The 24001-nt window shown below is 30.5% G+C and overlaps 1 protein-coding gene across 1 annotated transcript; it reads right to left on the bottom strand.

Annotated features, from left to right (window-relative positions):
• Positions 1-3212: 3212 nt before the first annotated feature.
• LOC111712714 (disintegrin and metalloproteinase domain-containing protein 10) lies at positions 3213-23722 on the bottom strand. Its single transcript, XM_023487413.1, has 25 exons — positions 23692-23722; positions 23256-23306; positions 21232-21336; positions 20026-20107; positions 19493-19595; positions 19159-19213; positions 16670-16700; positions 16556-16606; positions 16156-16210; positions 14899-15006; positions 14763-14828; positions 13717-13781; positions 13365-13415; positions 12589-12625; positions 12131-12198; positions 11392-11459; positions 10543-10597; positions 10088-10166; positions 9131-9189; positions 7426-7510; positions 7016-7069; positions 4912-4972; positions 4104-4185; positions 3839-3892; positions 3213-3424 (listed from the first exon to the last, which is right to left on the bottom strand). Exons 3-25 carry the CDS (start codon positions 21302-21304, stop codon positions 3397-3399), a joined length of 1470 nt encoding a protein of 489 aa, XP_023343181.1. The 5' UTR covers positions 21305-21336; positions 23256-23306; positions 23692-23722; the 3' UTR covers positions 3213-3396.
• Positions 23723-24001: the final 279 nt, after the last annotated feature.

The following is a 24001-nucleotide window of genomic DNA, read 5'->3' on the forward strand; positions in this document are numbered from 1 at the left end:
GTCACTATAACATTATGTACATTCAAGCTTGAATTACTAACCATGTTGACAAATTAGAAAATAACCTACATAACTAAAATTCAAGACATAATAACTAGTTCATATACCAAAATTATCAATGTTTTCAGCCCCCCGCCTTGTTTATTACGTTTCACAATTGGTGATCCTGGTCCCAAACTACATCACCCTTCTCTGCACCCACCTTTGGAAAATCCTGGTTACGGGCCTGAGTGTACATGGGTTACACTGCCCAGTTTGCTTGTAGCATGGATCAACTATGGGATAATTTGTTGGCATGGTCCGCCCAGTTTGCTTGTAGCATGGATCAACTATGGGATAATTTGTTGGCATGGTCCGCCCTGCCCATCTTGCTTGGTTGAGATTTACTAATCATACTGCTGTATATACAACACGAAGAGAATAGATTTTATGATAGTAAGGGCATTGCACAAACTATAGATTCTAATTTGCAAAATAAGATTGAGATAAAGCGCCCTTACTGTATGCAGGTTTTGCATCCTGTACTAAAAAGTTCCAGCATTAAGCACTTTCAAACGACGTGTACCGGCTTTCAGACGCCGTTATGCGTCAACCCTGCTTGTTAGTTATTCCATGGCTTGTGGACAGCCCTGTTTCGAGGATTTAGAATGTCGTCGTTGTTACAGCATATTTTTAAAAAATATATTTTATTCCAAAAGTACAAGAAAGCACAGCGTTTTTGGTATAATCGAAATATATATGAATAGATTCTAAAATCAATATAGAAATGAGTTTTCAATGAAATAGCAGGTTTTCGGTCAACATTTTTAACATAATATAAGATTTAAATGACTTGGAGACTTCTTTCAAAAAAAATTATTATGTGGCCTGCAAGCCTTATTTGACATAGAAAAGAGGTTAATGGAATAAACTAATTTTGGTTTAACCCCCCCCCCCCCCCTCCACCCACTAATGCCCCATATGTATGTTTGGCCAAGAAGTAGTAATTTGTATTTATTTTTTTTCAAGAATACAACTCTTGAAAAGAGCCAGTTTATAAACTTGCTACTAGAAAAATGTTCTTTTACAGTTTCAAATTAATTTCTTTATAATAAAAAGAAATATGATTACCTTTTGACTCTTAGTATGCGAATGCATTAGCTTCAGTGAATATTTAAACAGCTTTCTGTAATTGGTCAGTATATACCGGGTTACCCACAAAGGATGAGATTAATGTTAAGAAGACTTGAACATCTCCATATATAATTATTGAAAGTCTCATGCCCTTCATTTAGTCTTTAATCGGCTTTAATAATCATTGGAAAAAGTCAGAAACTCGTTTATAGGACCCCAAAAAAGAGGAAACCCATCAACAAACTGAGAATTTAGAACTTTTTCTGAAAACCGAAAACAGACTCAAAAAAAGAGGAAACCCATCAACAAACTAAGAATTTAGAACTTTTTCTTTCTGAAAACCGGAAACAGACCCAAAAAAAAGAGGAAACCGATCAACAAACTGAGAATTTAAATCTTTTTTGAGACCGGAAACGGACCCCAAAAAAAGAGGAGACAGACCCAATAAAAGACAAAACCGATCAACAAACTGAGGATTTAAAACTTTTTTGAAAACCAAAAACTGACCCCAAAAAAGAGGAAACATACCCCCAAAAAAAGGGAAACAAATCAAATGTAAATATAGCGGAAATAGATCCAAAATATTTGGAAATCCCTAAAACTTTTCAGTTTTTGAGGGATTTCTGATAATTCTTGAAAAAAGAAGGAAACGAACCCAAACTCACTTTTGGGTCCGTTTCTGTGTTGAGATGTTTTCATAGCATAAATATATATTCTAGTACAATAGATGGCAATGTAGAATTTGTACTCTCAGTACAGCTTTATTCTAACGTCACAAGTGTCAATTCAGCTTTGTGTCCGACAAAATTATTAATAATAGTGATGATTTTAGAATATCAGTAAAGTTCTTATCTTACGGTAAAATAAGTGCAATATCATGTGTTCTTTATTTTCTGTTTTTACACTTTTTATTTAATCTTGGAAAGCATGACAACAAATATGAGAAAATTTTGTTTTATGAATATATGAAACTTGTATAAATGGTTCTCTTCCCTGTTGTCACCTATTGTAGTTGATTATTTAATGGCAGTAAACTTTATCTGGGACCCTAAAGGCTGACAGCACTTACACTAGCTCACAGGATATAAAAGGAGACTTAACAAACAATATCTTTAGTTGAGACAAAGCCTCATAGAAAGTGGCATCAACTCCTCTGCTTTGGGAAGGAAAGGTCAGGAAGATAACGATGTGGGGCCAGAGTTTATAGTCTGAGATTCCAGAACTCGAGGGTCAGAGTCCAGCAAAGCCGCCTTATACTAAATGGGGCCTAAGTCTAGTGCCGTGTGTCAAGAGACTTGACAAATCTGTTAGTCCCAGATCCAGTCCTCAAATCCCCTGTAATTCATGTTTCACTTTTTTTCCATCTTAATGCAGTATAATCTTAATACAGCTTTTTCATCTTTATCTGTGGAAGAGATTGAAAAACACTGATTTCAGAAAATGGGTGACATACATAATTCATGTCAGGCATGCATTTTCTGAAATGTCCAGCTTTTCTTGTTTTTGTTTTGTGACAACAACATACTCTTAAAGGAGGCCGGTCCGCCCTCTCAAAGTTTTACAAAAGATTACAGTTTTTCGTATTATTCAACTTTTTGCAAGGTTTCTAATATTATTTAGTGATTTAAAATTATTTATAATCTTTACTAGTTTAGAGTTTTTATGAAAAAAAAAACAACTTTAACAAGGAAAGCCAATATTCAACAGGATAAAATTGTTAATTTTTGTTGTTAATTTTTTCTCGAGAAACTCTAGGATGGCCATTTTAGGATAATTTAACTGAGATTTAAATTTTTAAATTTGAATTATCCTGGAATAATTGGTTTATTTGAGATAGCTAGGTATTTGTCGCTGGTACAAAGGATGTGGGTCTGCAGAAGTATCAAGGAGCTGAAGTTTTTGATCAACCAGGGTTGTAAATCCTAAGCCTAAAAAACTCAAGAAATTCTGTGGCAGTACGGTCTTCGGATAGTATAATGCATATACAAACATACTATAAGAGAACAAGAATCAGTGTGTTTCAATCTCTTTATATTTAAGAATAGACAACAAATCGATACTTAAGTTTTTTTTTGTGTGAAAATAACGTAAAAACATTATTGCACATTCACATTTTTATTCACATATTGACAACACATACATGCGTGTTTAGTATTGCATCTTTTTAAATAATGTGACAAAAACAAATATAATTAGGCTGTCAATTGCATCTAGTTGAAAAATTGATTCATGAATCTAGTTAAAAAATAGTATTTCTTTGTCATATATTTTGGGTTTCCAGTTTCAGGATGCACACTCTTTCAGGAAATTTCTAAAAAAAACAAAAAATATTGAAAGTTGTTTGAACATACATACTATTCCGCAAACATCGTAATTTTACCGGAATTACCAACAATCTATTTGCGGTTACTACTTTTGAACTGGAGATAGAAGCATCTAGAGGAGGGCATTTTCATACACAATACAAAACTTTCAAATGAACGAAATTTTTCGAAATTATTCTTAAACAAACGATGAAAACCTGAAATTTCAAATTACTAATTGGGCTTTGCAGCATCAAAACTCCTCTTGTTTAATTACATATCAATAGTTCAAAACATCTTTTTTGTATCAAAAGGTCAGTGGGAAAGAATGGGTTGTGAAAAATTATGTAGGATTTGAAACAAAGATTTAATGTTAAAAATTGGAGTCACATTGTCAGGGCGGAAATAAAAGTTGTGTGTACCTCTTGGCACAGGGGGGTGTTGAGCCGTATCCTTCGGGTCCAGAGCAACATGATCTACAGGGAAATATAATATAAATTAAAATCTGATTAAGAACCTATAATATTTATTGATTTTCATTCAACAAAATTAAAAGCAATCTTTTAGGATTTTCAATGTCCAATTTATATTACATAAGGTCTTTACATTACTTTGAAGCTGTATACATGAAAAGTGTACATAACTGTGCATTACTGTATAACTGTACAAATAAGGTTTGTAAATTACTTTGTAGCTGTGCACATGAAGACAGTTCCACAGTCACATTCCTCTCCTTTTTCTAGGAATCCGTTTCCACAAACATTCTCAACTAAAGGAACATTATTTGCGAACACAAGAAAACTAAACAAACATTATTTGTGAACACTCAACTAAACAAACATTATTTGTGAACACTCAACTAAACAAACATTATTTGTGAACACAAGAAAACTAAACAAACAATAATTATAAACACAAAGGAACTAAACAACCAATTATTGTAAACACAAAAAAACAAAACAAACAAAAATTGTAAATACAAAGGAACTAAAAAAATAGTTGTAAACACAAAGGAACAAAACAAATAATAATTGTAAACTCAAAGGAACTAAAGAAACAATAATTGGAAACACAAAGGAATAAACAACCAATAATTGTAAACACATAGGAACTAAACAAACAATTATTGTAAACACAAAGGAACTTAAAAACAATAATTGCAAACACAAAAAAATAAACAAACAATAATTGTAAACACAAAGGAACTAAACAAACAATAATTGTAAACACAGAGGGACTAAAAAAAATAATTGTAAACACAAAGAAACTGAATACTTGCATCAAGTGCTATTTTTTATCCTTCTGTTTGTGGAACCTGATATCATAGACATTTAGTATTTCAAACTTTTGTTTGGTTCTATTCTTTCCACTTAGTTTTTTCAACATTTGAACATTTCAATTGATTAACTCTATAATTCAATTATTTTAAAATACTGAACAATTCATAAAAATGAGGTTCACAATAACAATGATCAAATTAGTATTGTGCATTTACCCATTGGGAACTGCAAACAAGTTAGTTTAGTGGAGTTTTTCAATACCGCATTTACAGATTCCTGAATCAAGATTATTTATAAACAGAATAGTATCTAGTCATGAAGATTGTGTCCTAGTTGAGACATTTAAATTTCAAGCCAAAGCAGTCTTGAGGATTGTGTCTTAGTTAAGATATTTATAGTTTACAAGATTGTGTCCTAGTTAAGACATTGATAGTCCATGCCAAAGTAGTCATGAAGATTGTGTACTAGTTAAGACATTGATAGTCTACGCCAAAGTAGTCGTGAAGATTGTGTCTTAGTTGAGACATTGATAGTCCATGCCAAAGTAGTCATGAAGATTGTGTCTTAGTTGAGACATTGATAGTCCACGCCAAAGTAGTCATGAAGATTGTGTCCTAGTTAAGACATTGATAGTCCATGCCAAAGTAGTGATGAAGATTGTGTCTTAGTTAAGTCATTGATAGTCCATGCCAAAGTAGTCATGAATATTGTGTCCTAGTTAAGACATTGATAGTCCACGCCAAAGTAGTCATGAAGATTGTGTCCTAGTTAAGACATTGATAGTCTACGCCAAAGTAGTCGTGAAGATTATGTCTTAGTTGAGACATTGATAGTCCACGCCAAAGTAGTCATGAAGATTGTGTCCTAGTTAAGACATTGATAGTCCATGCCAAATTAGTCATGAAGATTGTGTCTTAGTTGAGACATTGATAGTCCACGCCAAAGTAATCCTGAAGATTGTGTCCTAGTTAAGTCATTGATAGTCCATGCCAAAGTAGTCATGAAGATTGTGTCCTAGTTAAGGCATTGATAGTCCACGCCAAAGTAGTCATGAAGATTGTTTCCTTGTTGAGACATTGATAGTCCACGCCAAAGTAGTCATGAAGATTTTGTCTTAGTTGAGACATTGATAGTCCACGCCAAAGTAGTCATGCAGATTTTGTCCTAGTTAAGACATTGATAGTCAACGCCAAAGTAGTTGTGAAGATTGTGTCCTAGTTAAGACATTGATAGTCCATGCCAAAGTAGTCATAAAGATTGTGTTTTAGTTGAGACATTGATAGTTTACAAGATCGTGTCCTTTTCGGGGCATTGATAGCTCAAGATCATGTCCTAGTTAAGGCATTGATAGAATTAGTGAAACTAGATTGTATCAGGATAGATACTGGTTAGAGAAACCATTCTGGAGAGTAGGGTATTTACTACATATATGCATTCCATAGAGAAAGGAAGCGAAGAGGTAAAGAACTGACCTCCCTTTTAATTAATTAATAAAGAGGTCGGTTGTGTACATCACAATATGTTTACGTATCTAACACTGTACACTTGTATATAGAGTGATCGTATTTCTAAGGGGGGTTTTATGGAATTGAAAAATTTTAAATTTTCTTTCTGTGAACGAACAAATTCAAATTTCAACTGAAAAAAAAACTCAACTGGATGGGTATTTAACAAATGAAGCATCTCTAATTGCGACTCCTTTTTAAAATTTATGTTAAATATTAAATAAAACATTATAAATTAAACAATACTGTAAATTCATTTTTATACTCACCCAAAGTTGAAAGCTATGGTGTTGAATTTATCTTTAAACTTGGCCTTTTTCCTTGACTAATATCTCCTTTATTAAATGGTTTGAGCAAATACAACTTGAGGGATATGTGGTGGAGTCTCCCAACCTTAAAAGGTCTAGCCATGCACAATGTTTTTGTATTTTGAAAAAACTCACATTTTTACAAGAAGAATTGTTTATGCACCTTTTTACCATGCAATATTTAGTCATACTTTTATTAACTTAAACAAACAACTTAACTTGAATGTACTGTAGTATACAATCCGTGTTTACAATCCATATTAAATGTCTATCTAAGTATCTACAAAAATATTCAATTATCTACATTTTACCACCCTCAAGAACTACAATCACTCTGGATTCCAGTCTGGACTACCCGGTGTAGAGTTTACAAAATATGTTTTCTGTAACAAATGTAGCTTATCAAAATCTGCAATGAGTGGGACCCACAACATTACTTACACTACTGGGGATTAAAAACTATTAGTAAAATAGTAAAATATCAAGATGATATAAGATAGGAGTACCTTAGTGCATGGTGACATTATTGCATGGTTCAGTTTATGCCCGTCATTGGAGAACTAAACAAAAACACTTTATGCCCGTTTTTGGAAAGCAAACACACACTTGTATGTCAGTTATTGAAGAATAAAAATGAATTAGTTTATGACCGTCATTGACATATATTGGAGTTTCTTACAATTTTTTCCAAAAAAAAATAATTTAAAAAAGATTAAAAAAACTGAAATCAGGCTTTTGGTGGTAAAAAAAAGGATTTAGACCAACAGCAATTAAGGACAGACGTTTTGAAAAGCCTTTGATGTATACTTTTTAGTTACGAAACTTTATTCTAAATTTTAACAACAATTTGATTGGAAAAAGACAAAAAATCCCATGTGATGACAACTGTAATTATACAATAGAAGACATCTCCTACCTTAGACATTAGAAATCTTCCATTAAAATGCTTGTCTAGTGGAGTACAGTCTTCTCTCTCAGCTGGTTCAGGATCATGTTTAGCACTAAAAAACGCGTAATTACGTGAAATTAGTGTAACCATTTTCTTTTACTCACGCATTATGCGAAATTACCTGGTAATGACAGATACGTAATTTCGTGTAATTAAGGCGTACATACGCGAAATTAAGTAAACATTCTGAAATTACTAATTAGTAAAATACATATTAATTCTCAGAAATGCAATTAGCGATTTATTTAAAGGATTGACTGATTTTTATTACAAGTATTTTTAATTAAAATAATCTACTTAAACATGGCTTTTTTTAGCTTTCTCCCTTCTAATTATTTTGGGACATATTTTGACAATTTTATTTTAAAAAATGTTGAAACAGGGAAGTTAAACTTAAGAAAGTAGGTTGATATATTAACGAGTTATTAGATATTGAAGAAAATTTATAGATTATGTGTTTAATTTGATTATAAAAATAAAGTTTTGGCCCATTGTTAAACTTTAATTTGATTGTCAAACCTAAAAAGTGAAAATTACATGAATAATGTATTGGCTGAAAGTTCTGATTAACCTGAGCTTCATTACTTTCCTAAGTAAGTTAGTTTTTCTAATTTAAATTTAGAAGTTAATGCTTCAAAATTTTACAAAATAAAGCGAATTTAAAAAATTTTCAAATAAAGCACAATAATCGAAAAATTTCGCAAATTTTTGTCGAAAATTTTCAAAATTAAAGTTTTGCCAATTACGTGTAATTATTGTAAAATTTCGCGAAATTACTTACAAAGAAAATACACAAAATTACGCCGTAATTTTGAGAAATGAAAGTTTCGCTAATTTGCAAAATTTCCCGAAAATACTTACTTAGTAGAAATTACACAAAATTTTGCTGTAATTTCACGAAATTTAAGTTACGCTAATTACATGAAATTATTACAAAATTTTGCGAAATTACTATTTAGAAATTAGGCAAAATTACGCCGTAATTTCGCAAAATGAGGTTTTGCTAATTACGCATAATTCCACAAAATTACGTGAAATGAAAATAATTTTGTCTAACTGTGCGTAGATTCGCGTTATAGTAAAAAAGCAATCATGTTGGAAACTGGGAAACAAAACATTTCGCGAAAAAAATGCGAAAAAAATCCAAAATTTGGGTTGTATTTCACAAACTTTTAAGCGAAATTTCGCATTTTTCACAAAAATGAATGAAGAGAAAGCAAAGGAAAATTTCCCTGAAATGCGAAAAAAATGTTGCAAAATTTCGCATTTTGCATTTGTTTTTAAATTCGGTATTTTTTGCATTTTTTCGCCAAATTTTTATAATTAAGTTAAAACTTTAGAAACGTCAGTTGAGCATGAGAAACAGCAATTTTTCGCTGTGCATCTTTTGGCCATTTTAAATTCGCTGGTTCAGTTGCTTTAAAAAATGAATAATTTGTCAAATTTTGCACATTTACTAAATAATAAGATTTTGAAATAAAAATTATGATTTTTGCAAAATAGCAATTTTTTGGCAGATTTTTGAAGTAGAGTACAAGGCTTTCAAAAACGTATCAAATGTTATAAACTTGTATCCCAATAAGAAAATATACAGGGGGGGGGGTCAAGTTTTTTTTGGGAAAACCAGTCGTTAGTCGGAATAAGGTTAACCATGCAATCTCATTCTACTTACCCAAGACTATGCAGAATTTCGTGCACAAAGTTTAAAACTCCCATTCTTATCGGAATCCTCTAAAAAAATGAAATAAGAATTGTTGAGTATAAGTTTTAAAAGTCGGGCCAACAAATGATTGGCAGAAGAAAGAAAGAAATTATAAGTGCAAAACTTGGCTTAATACGATATATGTTTAAAACATCCACTTTTGGTGTTAAATGTGTCGCAATTTTAATAATTTGTAGAGGACATTAAATTAAATAGACCGTTGACGTAATTTCAAGTGATCCAACAATCATACAGAATAGGAAGACGACTTTATAGCAATACATAAGTGTATTTGATGTTGTTACAAAGCCAATAGTTTTACTGGACACTTAACGAATCACTGAATAAGTGTCCGATGCACATGGGATTCTTTAAAGTCATAACTTGATTCTAAAAGTTGTCTTTCTATTTCCCTGTAGAGTGCCATTTATGATTCACACCGGTAACCTTCTAACCTTTGTATCTTAAAGAATGAATAAGATATCCATTTTTACGATTTGAAAAATGATTATTTTCAATTGTAGTTTCTCATCAAAAGTGACTTAAGGATTTGTGGTGCAGCACAAACCAAGTAAAAATGTCAAATTGATTCAGGTATTTAAATTCCAAGCCATATTTCTAGAAGCAAAAAACAACACTTATTGCAAGAGGGACAGTAAAGGTAATTTCAAGTGCAACCTTAAAACCTTTGTCTTCTAAAGTATTATTTAGATTAATTAGAACATTTTTGTTCAATTTTTTTTTCTTTGTGGTTTCCCTGCAAAAAGGACAATAGCCCATTTTTGATTATTTGAAAAAAATTAAGAAAAAACAAGATGGCGTTTTCTTCCACATTACATCATGGTTTAAAGGGTTCTGTTGTGAATCGTGGATGGCCATCTTAAAATAAAGGTTTACATCAAATTTCGCTGATAATCTCTTTAGTACCTGGTCCTGTTTACTTTTCAAGCTGACAAACAGTGCATTGAAACTATAGGGATTTACATCGGAAGTTATTCGAACTCGACTAAAATCTCAAAATACATTATAAACCTAATTGCCACTTTAAGAACTAAAATTGTTAAGAAAATAACCTAGTTTTCTACATATTAAAGATATTATATCTTTTTAGGAAAAAATGCTTAAAATAGAAAGAAAATGGTGATAGAGCTGGAAACTATACTTACCTAGCTTAGCTTTGTTTAATATTTTCAAATTGAGTGGGTTGACTTTTATAGAACAAGTTCAGTTTCAAAATAAAGCAGGCCTTTCAATCTACAGGAGACATTAGTTCCAATCTACAGGAGACATTAGTTCCCTGAGCTATTAGAGTTGATAAAGTGTTTAATTGTATCATCAATGTAATAAATGATGTTTTTAATTTAAAAGATTTTATTTGTTTCCTTTGACAGGCTCCTCCCACCCCATCGGGGACTAATGTCCCCCTCCATGCCAATCCTAGAATAGTTAAAAGAGATAGTTCGCTATAATTAAAGAAATATTAAAACAATATTAAAGAGAGAGTTCACTATAGTCAAAGAAATATTAAAACTGTATAAAAGGAAGAGTTCGCTATAATTAAAGAAATTTTCAAACTATAAGAATATATATTAAAACTTTATAAGAGGTAGAGTGCTAAAATTAAAGAAATATTAAAACTTTATAAAAGGTAGAGTGCTGTAATTAAAGAAATATTCAAACTGTATAAATGGTAGAGTGCTATATTTGAAGAAATATTCAAACTTTATGAAAGGTAAAGTGCTATAGTTGAAGAAATATTCAAACTTTATAAAAGGTAGAGTGCTATAATTAAAGAAATAATCAAACTGTATAAATGGTAGAGTGCTATATTTGAAGAAATATTCAAACTTTATAAAAGGTAAAGTGCTATAATTGAAGAAATATTCAAACCTTATAAAAGGTAGAGTGCTATAATTAAAGAAATATTCAAACTATTTATATTACAGGGAGAGCACGCCTTAATTAGGAGGAAGAAAAAGTAAATTGTAAAGAAAATTAGCAGTTTTTTTCAGGAATATCTTTTCAAAGTGGGTGTTTCTAACTATCTTGATACTTTTTTCGCGCTTTTCTCTGTCAGCATTAAAAAATAGACATGGACACATCCTCTTTTCTCATTAACAAATAGACATGGACACACCCTCTTTTCTCATTAACAAATAGACATGGACACACCCTCTATTCTTGTAATTTTTATTCATTCTTTATTATGCAATCAAATTAAGTATTTTTACCTAAAACTAAATCAACAAATGATCTACTTGTGAACAAAGCTCCAAGACAGTACCCGTCAAAGTTGTATCTAAACAGGATTAGAAACATTCAAATGGATTCTTGTACAATAGATGGTAACGTAGAATTTGAGTAGAACTGTATTCTGACGTCACAAGTGTCAACTCAGTTTTATTTTCCGACAAAATTATAAATAATAGTGATAATTTTAATGCTTATATAACAGTGAAATAAATGCAGTTGTATGTGTTCTTTTTTTCTTTTTTTACACTTTGTATATAATCTCGGAAAATATGTCAACTAATGTGAGCAAATTTTTTATATTTGACACTTGTGACGTCAAGTATAATTGGTCCTCTCTGCTGCCCCCTATTGATGAGGAAGATTTTTCTAGGTTTAAAAAGTATTCTCAAATTTACAACCATTGACATTTTATTCATACTTAATCAAATAAGACTTTTAAGAGTAATCTTGATCAGGAATTGCCATCTTTGCATTAAAGGTCATTAGAAATTACGCTTACAATCCACCTTCCCAGTTAATTAATAAATTGAAATAATATAAAAACTTTCTTCAAGGCAGATGAACAGATTAAACATTTTTGTTTAAGGTAACAAGTCTTCAAGTCTCACTGTTTATGAGTAACCCTGTAAAAATTTAAGTCAAAAAAGTTATTTCTTAAAAAAAAAATCTGATGAGCTGAGTTATAAGTTTGGTCCCGATATTTTATTTTTGGTATACCTAGAAAATCTTTTGAGAAAGTCTTCAGGTTGTGAATAGTTTTCATTCAGTAGATTAGCTGTTGAATTCTAAAAAAAACACTTTTAACGTTTTTTCGTATTTATCTCAATTATGACAGAAACTGTGTCAGTATTCGTTAGAAAAGTGTGTTTTTCTTCTACAAAAAAATGTGCTCTCATAGTGGCAAGATTTGTTCAATTACTTAAAAAAAAATATATCGAGCTATTCCAAAAAAATTGTTCTTGATTACACAAGTTCAATCGAAGTCTATTATTCTGAAATTCTTAAATCCTTTTGAAATCCAAATCCAACAAATGGTTTAAAAATAAATAGCTTTCAAGATTGACTGAAATTTCTCTGGCCAATCTTAGATCAGGTACATCTATCGCTAGAATTATTCTAATTGTAAATTCATAAAAAAAATGAGAATATTTGAAAAAAATGCATTTTATATTTACCTTGGTAGTAAACACTGTAAGTTCTCCCACAGTTATTCTGAACAAAGAACACACTAATGAGACTTCAGTAGAAATTAAAAACGGCTGACATTAGAACGCCGAACTTTCTTCACTTTTTAACTTCATAGTTGTGAAAAAATGTTGCTAAAATTATTTAAAATCCGATACTTCTATGTTGACATAGTTTTTTATGTCAAATTTTACATTGCTTTACATATGCTATGGCATTATTTGTTTATTCTTTATCTTATGTTTGCTGATTGATTTTTAAAACAAATAAAATTTTTAAGATAAATTAATTTTTTTAGAACAGTCAAACTTTTTTATTAATTTAGCTACAAGGCTAAAAATTATATATTTAAAAAACTTTAAAAACAGATGTATAATAACAAGTGTCACATGTTAATATTTGTCAGAAGTAAAAATATTTATTTTTGAAAATTATCCGGCGTAGTTTTTTTACTTTAAAAAAATCTATTTATTTACTTTACTAGTCTTTGTTTGTATCCAATTTAAACATCATTTGAATTTGAACGGATCGGGCCCAAATAACCAAAGGGAAGTTTCATGGATGATAAAAAAACTCCCTAATTAGCCTCCAACAAAATTCGAATTTAATTAAATTTTTAAAATCCACCACATTTTTAATAACATCCATGAACATTCTTTTTATTGTTATATATTCATTACAAAGGGAAAATGTCCACAATTGAAATAGAAGATGGGCGCGGAGGGCCCTGACGCCTAGTATTTTATAATTTTTAAAATAATTTTACCCAAAGCAATCACTATAACCGTCAGAATCAAAATCAGCCATTGTGAAAAATCTAATAAAATGAAAAAAAACGTTATTTAACTTTTAGTATTTTTGTGGAATTTGTAAAAATAAAAAAAATACCTAGACCTAGAGCTAGGCCTAGACCTAGACCTAGACCTAGACCTATACTTATACCTAGACCTAGACCTAGACCTAGACCTATACTTATACCTAGACCTAGACCTAGACCTAGACCTAGAGCTAGACCTAGACCTAGACCTAGACCTAGACCTAGACCTAGACCTAGACCTAGACCTAGACCTAGACCTAGACCTAGACCTAGACCTAGACCTAGACCTATATAAACCAACCTGTTTGCTTCCTTTGCATGCCACAGCATAAGCATAACAGTATTATGAAGGGAACTTTTACCAACCTGAAATTATTATTTGAAAAGTTTTAAAGAAAATATTAAAATTCTTCAATTTTTTTATTTAATTTCTAGACTTCAAAAACTAATACAATCATGATATTCTTGTATTTTTTAGTAATCCAAAAATTAAAATAAAAAATATGGTCTGTGTATCTTGATTACTTAAATTAAATAAACCAACAATGGTATGTATATCCTACTGACTCTTATACAATAAACTAACTATCGTCCGTATATCCTACTGACTCTTTTACAATAAACTAACTATGGCCTGTATATCCTACTGACTCTTATACAATAAACTAACTATCGTCCGTATATCCTACTGACTCTTATACAATAAACTAACTATGGTCTCTATATCCTACTGACTCTTATACAATAAACTAACTATGGTCTGTATATCCTACTGACTCTTATACAATAAACTAACTATGGTCTCTATATCCTACTGACTCTTATACAATAACTAACTATGGCCTGTATATTCTTCTGACTCTTATACAATAAACTAACTATCGTCCGTATATCCTACTGACTCTTATACAATAAACTAACTATGGTCTGTATATCCTATTGACTCTTATACAATAAACTAACTTTGGTCTGTATATTCTACTAACTCTGTACAATAAACTAACTATGGTCTGTATATCCTACTGACTCTTATACAATAAACTAACTATGGTCTGTATATCCTACTGACTCTTATACAATAAACTAACTATGGTCTGTATATCCTATTGACTCTTATACAATAAACTAACTTTGGTCTGTATATTCTGCTAACTCTGTACAATAAACTAACTATGGTCTGTATATCCTATTGACTCTTATACAATAAACTAACTTTGGTCTGTATATTCTGCTAACTCTGTACAATAAACTAACTATGGTCTGTATATCATGCTTACTCTGTAGAAAAAACTAACTATGGTCTGTATATCCTGCTAACTCTGTACAATAAACTAACTATAGTCTCACCTCGTCATAGAAGAAATGATCTGCAACTAACGTTAACTCACATACTTTGGGCTGACAAGAGGAATTCTAAATAAATCTTATTTAAAAGAATAGAATTGAAAAACGAAATAATAATCTCCAATAATATACTCTAGACCTTAGTTTGATTTATAAGTCCTGCTGGGATGAAGGATTTAAGTCCTTCTAGATAAACATGGAGGTCTATTGACTTCTTCAAGCTGGACTCCAAGTAGTGAACATGGTCCTAAAAAGTATTAATAGTATAACTAATAAATTAACATTTAAATCTATTTATTGATAATTTATGAATAAAGCCAGTTCATTGTCTATTTCAATAGCCAAAATTCATTATAAAAATGCTGTAAAACGTTTTTGTCAAAGGAACTGAGTTTAGCCACAATTTCTGATTTTAAAATCGCTATATCTTTGCAACCTGATGGTGTTAACTTTTGATATTTCAAACTACTATTATTTGATCTAAAATAATTCATAATTTGAAATATCTAAGGTCTCTGACATTGAAATGCAAAGAGTTTGTGACAAAAACTCAATTCCTTTGTAATGAATATTGAACCGAAATAATTTTTTTACAAAAGATTTCTATTCGCACACTACATAAAAATTAGGTCTTTTAGATTTATAAAATTTTACAAAAAGTCCAATCATTCTTAATTGTTACTTCACCAATTATCATTTAATTCACATTGAGAACAAAATCTTACATCTACATTCAAGAAGAAAAATACAAAGCAAAATATTGGCTTGATTTGTAGGTTATGTAGTTCTGTGCGCATAGAAAAATATATGAAAATGCACATTTCAGTTTCTCCTATGGTCAGATTTAGAGATAGAGCTTTCTGAAACATAAATGAATTAATGAATTTTCTTACAATCATGATAAAAATTTGGTAATTTGTTTATTAAATATTGCTATTGGGTTTTCTCCTATTTTTACAAAATCATTAAAATTATGGCTTTTTCGGGTTAAAAAGTAGTAGTAGTAAAAAAGTAGACGTTAGTTCCAAATTTATTGAAAATATATTTCGGTCTGGGTTGACCCTCGTCAGTTCTTGAGATTGTTTCTTCACAAAGTTTATATTTTTGATAAAAAATAATGTAAAATACTAAGCCATGTGAAAATGTAATAATGGAAGTGGTGGTACTAGGGAAAAAAACAGAGGGGTCTCCGGTAATATTGAAAGCACACAAACGGTGAACCACGACATGGAAATTTATAAACTCTAAAATTTAAGAAGTCTACTTTTAAGATTATGTTAACACCTGTCGCAAAGTAACACAAAGTTTAAAGACGACCTTCAAGTTGTCTTGCTACTGTCATGTTTTGTGGGGCACCATATATACTTTTTATTTTCTAATCATAATCTATAATCACCTGTACGTAGATAACTCCATAGAAATGATGTTCTATTAGGTAACCATCAATAGAACTAAAAACAAATGGAATTTAGCCAACCGGCCATCGAGGTTTAATGCAAAATATAGCAACAAAAAACACTATTCAAAATCGTCTATAAAGCGCTAAAAAACAGTTAAATTTCTCAAAAAAGTTTCTGTAAAACCTTGTTATCAGCAATTTTCTAAATTCAGATATGAAAGTCGTTTTTTTATAAAGCAACCTCAGGCCAAACGCATCATTAAAAATTTGAATTTGAAAATGTCTTTTTAACAAAACATGAAATGAAAGTTTTAAATTTTAACAGCTCTTCAAAATCAAATTTCTGTGAATATACAAAATATACATGAACATATATATCTATATACATACATCCTACCTGTATGGTTCCTCTCTGACATACCCTACAATATACTCAAGTTCAAGAGTACTAAAAAATTATAAAATAAAAAAATTCCTAACTTTTCAAACTTTTAAGAATTAAGTTTTTGACCTGAGTGGTATTTCTACTGATGCATTTTCTTCCTTCATCATAATAAACATTTTTAGAAATGTATGAGTCAAAAAATATCATAATTGAGCATAAGCGGTCTAAAATTATGATATTTCACTCCAAAGGAAAGCATGTTCCTGATGTCGTCTTCAAATTTGATAACAATGATTCTGATACTCTTTCTAACCCTTCTCTTGTATTTCCTATTGAAAGAATTACTAATAAATCGAAAGTTCCAGCATTTAAAATCCTCGGTGTTTATCTTGATGAGAATTTGACTTTTGACTTCCATTTTAAATCTATTACATCAAAAGTTTCAAAGTCTTTGTTCTCATTAAAAAATGCTAAACATATATTGACTTCATCAGCCCTTAAATATCTTTACTATGCTTTAATTCATCCTCATTTCTTGTATTGTTTACCAATTATATCTTGTACTAGCCAGAAAAATGTAAATCTTTTATTTAAGAAACAAAAATTTGCTATTCGATTGATAACCAAGTCTAAATATAATGCTCTCATACACAGCCTTTATTTTATAGCACAGGTATTTTACCTTTACCTGAGCTGATCTTACAGCAAAAACTTCAATTTATGCATTTGTTCAATCATTCTCTATTGCCTAGTTCTTTTGATGAATTATTTGTAAGAAATGCTTCACTTTATGGAAACCTTTATTTTATGAGAAATTTAAATGACTTTTATGTGCCGGGAGTAAGAACAGAATTTCTTAGACGATTTCCTTTTTACTCATTTCCCACTGCATGGAATTTTCTTTCGTCTGAATTTAAAGAAATAGCTCAAAAATCCATTTTTAAACAATCGTTAAAAGCCAAACTTCTCGATAATCTTAAAGATTTTCAATGTGAAAAACTATTTTGTAATTCTTGCTCCTCCCTTTAACTCTCATTTATTTTTATGTGTTCCACCCCGAGAATGAAGGTATCCGACCTCTCCTTGACGGATTCCTGTACGTTTATGAACTGTATCCTCTCCAGTGGCTCCAGCTCCCTCCATCCCATGAGCAGCATGACATCCAGCAGCACCTCTTCTTCAAGTCAGCATCATTGCAAAAACTGACTCTCCAGTGGGAGGCTGCGTGTTAAACAGCCCCTGGCTATCAATGCCTCCCCGTCTCAAGTTTATAAATATGTTTTAAAATATGATATTTTCTATGTTTTTGGCTTGGGACAAATATATATATTTGATTTGATAATTGCGACCTTATAAAGTGATATGCTTTGCCCCCCCGGTCATCTTTCATCCATACAAAATATGGTCTTGATCGGTTCGGCCGTTTTAACGTTTATTGGATACAGACGGACAAACAGACAGACACCCCACATGACCCATGTTAAAGACAACTGAAGACGAATTTGAATGTTATTTATTGATTAATGTGGCTCAACTGTATGATAATAAAGGGATACTAAATTTTTTTCTCCATGTTATCAAGGGTTCTTGCTAGAAGCTTGACAGCATTTTATTCATTTTATTATTATTATTATTCAATAAATTAATTGTCTCGTGTTTATCGCGTTATTATTTAGTATTGTGAAGAAAATTGGTATAATGTAGATTAAAATATTTGTTGGATTTCATTTCAACTTCACACTATGTTGAAAATTAAATTTCATTTTAGGATTTTAAATTATTAAATTTTATTTTTTGTAAAAAAAAAATTCACAATTAAATAAAAGCAAACTTATAAACTACAGTTCCGAAATGTCTTTTCAAATAAAAATAAAAATCTTTTAATGTTGAAGATATAAGATCTACAATGAACTTTGTAGGATTAATAGAAACTTTTTTATTCAAATCAATGAGAATTTCTGCATAAACTAAAGGAGGATGTGTTTAAAGGTTTTAAGCTTATAAGTGATTATATAGTCGTACGTTATTGAGATCGAGTAGTATTCATCCCGAGATAAAACCAAGGTTACTTAAACCAAATAATTCTAATGATTTTTTTTATTTCGTTCATGAGATTAACAACAATATAAGTATTGAAATAGAATCAAAAGATAGAAAATAAAATAAAAAAAACTAAAATTGTCTATATATCTTTCAAATGTTTATATATCTCTCAAATGTCTTTATATCTCTCAAATGTCTATATCTCTCTCTCTAATGTTCAACCCTGAAAATGTCTATTTATCTCTCAAATGTTCAACCCTAAAAATGTCTATATATCTCTCAAATGTTCAACCCTGAAAATGTCTATATATCTCTCAAATGTTTAACCTTGAAAATGTCTATATATCTCTCAAATGTTCAACCTTGAAAATGTCTGTATATCTCTCAAATGTTTAACCCTGAAAATGTCTATATATCTCTCAAATGTTCAACCCTGAAAATGTCTATATATCTCTCAAATGTTTAACCCTGAAAATGTCTATATATCTCCGAAATGTTCAACCCTAAAAATGTCTATATATCTTTCAAATGTTTAACCCTAAAAATGTTTAAATATCTCTCAAATGTTCAACCCTGAAAAACTGTAACGTTGATCCCATTGTATTTATCCTTCACAATATCAGCAGTCTAAAATTCAAATTTCAAAATAATTTGAAAAAACCAAATCTTTACAAAAAAATAGTTTTTGCTATTACAAATATTTTAAGACCCAAGTAGAGTAGCAAAATAATTTGGAATTTGGCAATTGAAATGAATTGAGTCTTTGTCACAAACTCGAAATCAAAAAACTCAATTCCTTTGTGGTAAGAAGTGTTCAGTTTCTTTATTTGAAAAAAATGTGCCATGTGTAGAATTTTCAAAACTATAAAAAAATTATTTCCATTTTGTTTCGGTGGATCTGCTGACCTTAAATTTTCTAGAGTGAAGGCACAAGGTCATATTTGCTTCGAAAACATTGAGAAAAATTTCCATTTCACATAGTCCAGGATCCAAATTTCTCTTAAATCTTCTGTAATTCAATAAACTTAATTAGCTTTTTTTGCAGCTCAAAAAGTATGTTCGTGTCTTTGAATCTTTGAAGAAAAACAATTAACCATCGGAATTAACAATTGTTTCCATTCTTTGAAATTGAAACAACATTTTTAGACCACAAGAATTTTATACAAATCTTAAAAATACATAAAGCAAAGGATCTGATTTCTCAAACTTTTATGGTAGTCACAATATATAATACAAAATCGTTTACTGAAATGGTGATATAAAACAGAGGCGTATATTTCAATATAGTTTCTGAATTAATACATTGGGTGGTATCAGTCACTGCTATCGTGTCATATCACTATTTCAGTAACCGACCCTGTATTGATATATATGCTGACCACTGTAGTTTCACTAAAATATCTTTGCAAGCTGATATTGTAAACTAGGATATTGTTTACCTTTTCAGATATTTAGTGTTAATGTTAGTATCCACGCACTCATCGTTATTCTTGCAGTACGTTATCTCAACTTTTACTGATCCTAATTAAATGGAAAATATTAAATTCTATTAATCTAAAGAAACTGTAAACCTGAATTCAAGTGTAGTGTTATCACTCAAATTCGAAACTGCAGGACCTTTGGTTAGCTCGGATATACAGGGTGTCCCATGAAACATGACAGTTGGCGAAAGGTTTTGAATTTTATAGCTTCTTCTATATCAAATTCGAAACTGCAGGACCTTTGGTTAGCTCGGATATACAGGGTGTCCCATGAAACATGACAGTTGGCGAAAGGTTTTGAATGTTATAGCTTCTTCTATATATAATATTATATATAGAAGAAGCAGTGTATATCGTTAGCAAAATCGTTTACTCAAATATATTTTACTTTGAAATCAATTTTAAGAGAAAAGAACTTAACTAATTATGAAAGAAGACATTTCAAACTATTCACCAACTGTCATGTTTCCTGTTTTTCCTCAGCTAATCCGGAAGTCTCTTTTGTGAAGGAGCTCAACCTGCAGAAATGATAAATTATTAGATAAAAAAAAGGAGTTTTAGCCTAAAGGGAGGGTTTAAGAGTTGTGAATTGGGCCGTAATGCAACAATTTTAAATAAAAAATTAAAAATTATTTCGATGGTTTATTTAACCCTATCACGGCAGAGCTATTTTTGTCTAATAAAGGGGAGGGGAGGGGGGGGCGTGTTTTAAAAACCCCCTGTACGATTTTGCCCTTAGAGTTAAGACAGTGGGGTGTTATACATCTTCCTAGTCCAACTTTACAAGTTCAAAAATTATGTCGGAAAAATTTTTAAAAATAATTATTTTTATTTTTTGACAAATATAAACATGAGACACATGATATTACATACATTTTTCAAGAGTTTTTCAAGTTTATAAATTTTAGCCCTTTAGCTTAAATAACAGTTATTATTAAGCATTTCTGATTTTTTGAAAAACCGACCCGCCTTTTGACTGTCCTACTACCAACCCTATGTATCCCCCCCCAAAAAAAATGTTTGGCAAAATTTGGTTACATTTACATGCCATACATGGTGTTTAAAAAGTGAAGAAGTTGTTCTAATGTAAGCCGTTTCAAAGTTATTTTGAAAAAAAACACAGGGGGTGTTGGAAAACGGGAGTTATTATTATTGTTTTGTTACCATTTTCTACAGAATCATTTTCTGGCAGAGCTTGCAAGACAGGCTTCGGGTTAAAAATGTCGTCTTTGTTCATGTCGTCTTCTTTATTCCGGAAATGTTTATGATCTAGGATAAAATTTATATTTTCAAACTGAATGTAGCTGTTAACGTAATTTTAAGTGACCCTTCATTTATTGAGTGGTATGTCCGTATTGTCTGATTCAAAATGGTAAATCCTTAAAAGCTGTATCTGTTGAAATAAATAGTGATATTTATAATGTTTAAAACAAATTATTTTCTTTCGTGGGTTCTCTACAATTACAGTGACTCGTGCAGGAAAACCAACGGAGAAATTATTAGAATTTAGCACTTTCAAGCTAGAAAAATATTATCCACGTTTATTTGAAAAAGGTTTAAAGTCATAGTATAGTGCATCGGACATGCTCTTTTTCAAAGGAAGGTGGTTTTAGATTACGTTTAAATTTACTTTATCAGATAGAAAGTCTTTAATATTTTTCTCCAGAAATATAGCGGTCCACTAACCATAAAACTATGGAACGATAGTGTTCTTTCTTCTTTCTGAGAAATGCAAAATCCGAAACATCGGAGAAATCGGAAGAATTTATAAAATGTCGTCTTGAGAAATTTTTTTCAAAGGGGTTTTTTATCATGCCTAATACATTGTAATTGTAAAAATAAATGATTAGCCATGAAAAATGCGAAAACAGTTTAAAGAGCTCCAGATGATTTATCAATCAAAAAACTAAATATCTGCAGCATTCCATTGTTAGTGGGTTAAGAAAACGACATTTTATAAATTGTATATAAGTTGTATATAAATTTTGTATTTGAAAATTGCTAAAAATTAAAATCAGATGTTCGTCATCAGCAGTTTAAGGCTCATTTTATGAAATACACTTTAAACGAATAATTTGATAAAGAATATTTTAATATTTTAATACAAAATCCTTCTGATCGGCATAAATTGACATTCTTAAGGTAAGATGTCTAAAGTACAATATAAACACTAAATTATTATTAATTTATCGTTTAAATTGTCCAATTGATGAATACAATTATATAGATTGAATTTCAGCATTGAACTTGTTAAAGTGAAGCACTATAATTTTACAATGAACATAAAGTAAATTTAAAGGGACAATTAGAAATGAAACATAAAATTATTAAAGAGAAACATACAAGTAATGAGGAATTGAAAGCGAAATTCACTTTTCTAAATTTTTCCATACAAACATTTACGAATTCAAGGTATTTTACGGTCTTCTATGTCACTAAAGTTATTAAATATTACATTACCAAGTAGAGTTTAGTATTTTGGTTGTATTATACAGGGTGTCCCAAAAAACATGGGAATTCAGTGACGAATTGGATATCGTCTTTGTTATGAATTAGCATTGTAATACCTAATTTAAAAAGCCATAATATTATTATGTCTGCTAGAGTTTATTTTATGAAAAGGGTAAAAGACTGTAAAGATGTGTCTATAATGTCCCCACAAGATGAACAGTGAAGACTGACAAGTTTACTCTGTTTGTATACTGCAATTTTCTTGTTTTACTAAGTACAACCGTATTCAGTCAAAACATTAACAAACAAAATGTGAACGTAGCAGACGAAACTCTTACAGAATACAGCTTTCTCGGTAGGTATCACTTTATTAAATCAAGGAATTATTTAAAAAGACGATATCGAATTCGTCACTGAATTCCCATGTTTATTGGGACACCCTGTATTATTATACAAGCTGAAGGGTCCGGCGTTGCCCGTGGAAAAAGAAAACAAATTTTGGAGAATTTTTTTTAATTTATTCTATGACATCCCTCGAACAACAATGAGTGTCCACATAAAAGTTCAGCCCAATCGATTCATAAACCATCAAATTATGTCAAATTATAATGGAATATTCTTTCATCTCGTCTCTGCTGCAAAAAAGGGTACTATTGTGAACCAGACATTGCACTTTATAAATATCATTTTCAGTTAAAAGGATTTTGACAATTGCCGTGTTTGCTTGGTTCAATTACCGTAAAAAAGTTTTTCCGTGTCAGGAAAGTTATCAACTGATGTAATGTTTCCTGAACTGCTGCTAAATTTAATTTTCAATCTCTGAAATCTGAGTTCTAATTTAAATTAACCTTTTTTGCATATTTTTATCCTTTCATAATAGATTCGTTAAACAGGGATAACCAGAAAACTCTGGAATAGTAAGACGACTTTAGTAATCAAATTCTAACTTTGAGCACGAGATCAACACCTCAATTGTGCAGTGTAAACAGACCCATTTAACTAGAATTAGTAAAACTATTTGCTTTGTAACATTATCTATTACACTTAAGTATTGCTATAATGTCGTCGTCCCATTCAATTGTTTTCTGGTTACCCCTGTGCAAAGTTCTTTTTGCAAAAGAATAAAAAAATAAGAAAATAATTTAAGAATTTTGTTTGATTAAATTTATTTCCCTGGTACACTCTTGACAAGGTAGTATTCTAGAACTCTCTACTAAACCAGCATCCTTAGCTTTAGTTGTAATCAATTTTGATTATTTTATTATTTGTTGGGTCTGTCCTAGTGAACGAAGAACTTTAAATTGATGGAGTTAGAACTTTGAATTGATGGAGTCCGAACTTCTAATTGATGGAGTCAGAACTTTAAATTGATGGAGTTAGAACTTTAAATTGATGGAGTTAGAACTTTAAATTGATGGAGTTAGAACTTTAAATTGATTGAGTCAGAACTTTTAATTGATGGAGTTAGAACTTTAAATTGATT

The sequence above is a fragment of the Eurytemora carolleeae genome, unplaced genomic scaffold, assembly GCF_000591075.1.
Source record: "Eurytemora carolleeae unplaced genomic scaffold, Eaff_2.0 scaffold1316, whole genome shotgun sequence".
Taxonomy (NCBI): domain Eukaryota; kingdom Metazoa; phylum Arthropoda; class Copepoda; order Calanoida; family Temoridae; genus Eurytemora; species Eurytemora carolleeae.

Bases quoted from the DNA above. Each gene is read 5' to 3' on its own strand.
- LOC111712714 (XM_023487413.1), bottom strand. From the start codon at position 21,304: ATGAACAAAGACGACATTTTTAACCCGAAGCCTGTCTTGCAAGCTCTG. The intron at 15,007-16,155 runs GTGATTATAGAT...AATACTTTTTAG, and splicing joins ATGGAGTTATCTACGTACAG to GACCATGTTCACTACTTGGA. The intron at 14,829-14,898 runs GTCTAGAGTATA...AGATTTATTTAG, and splicing joins GACTTATAAATCAAACTAAG to AATTCCTCTTGTCAGCCCAA.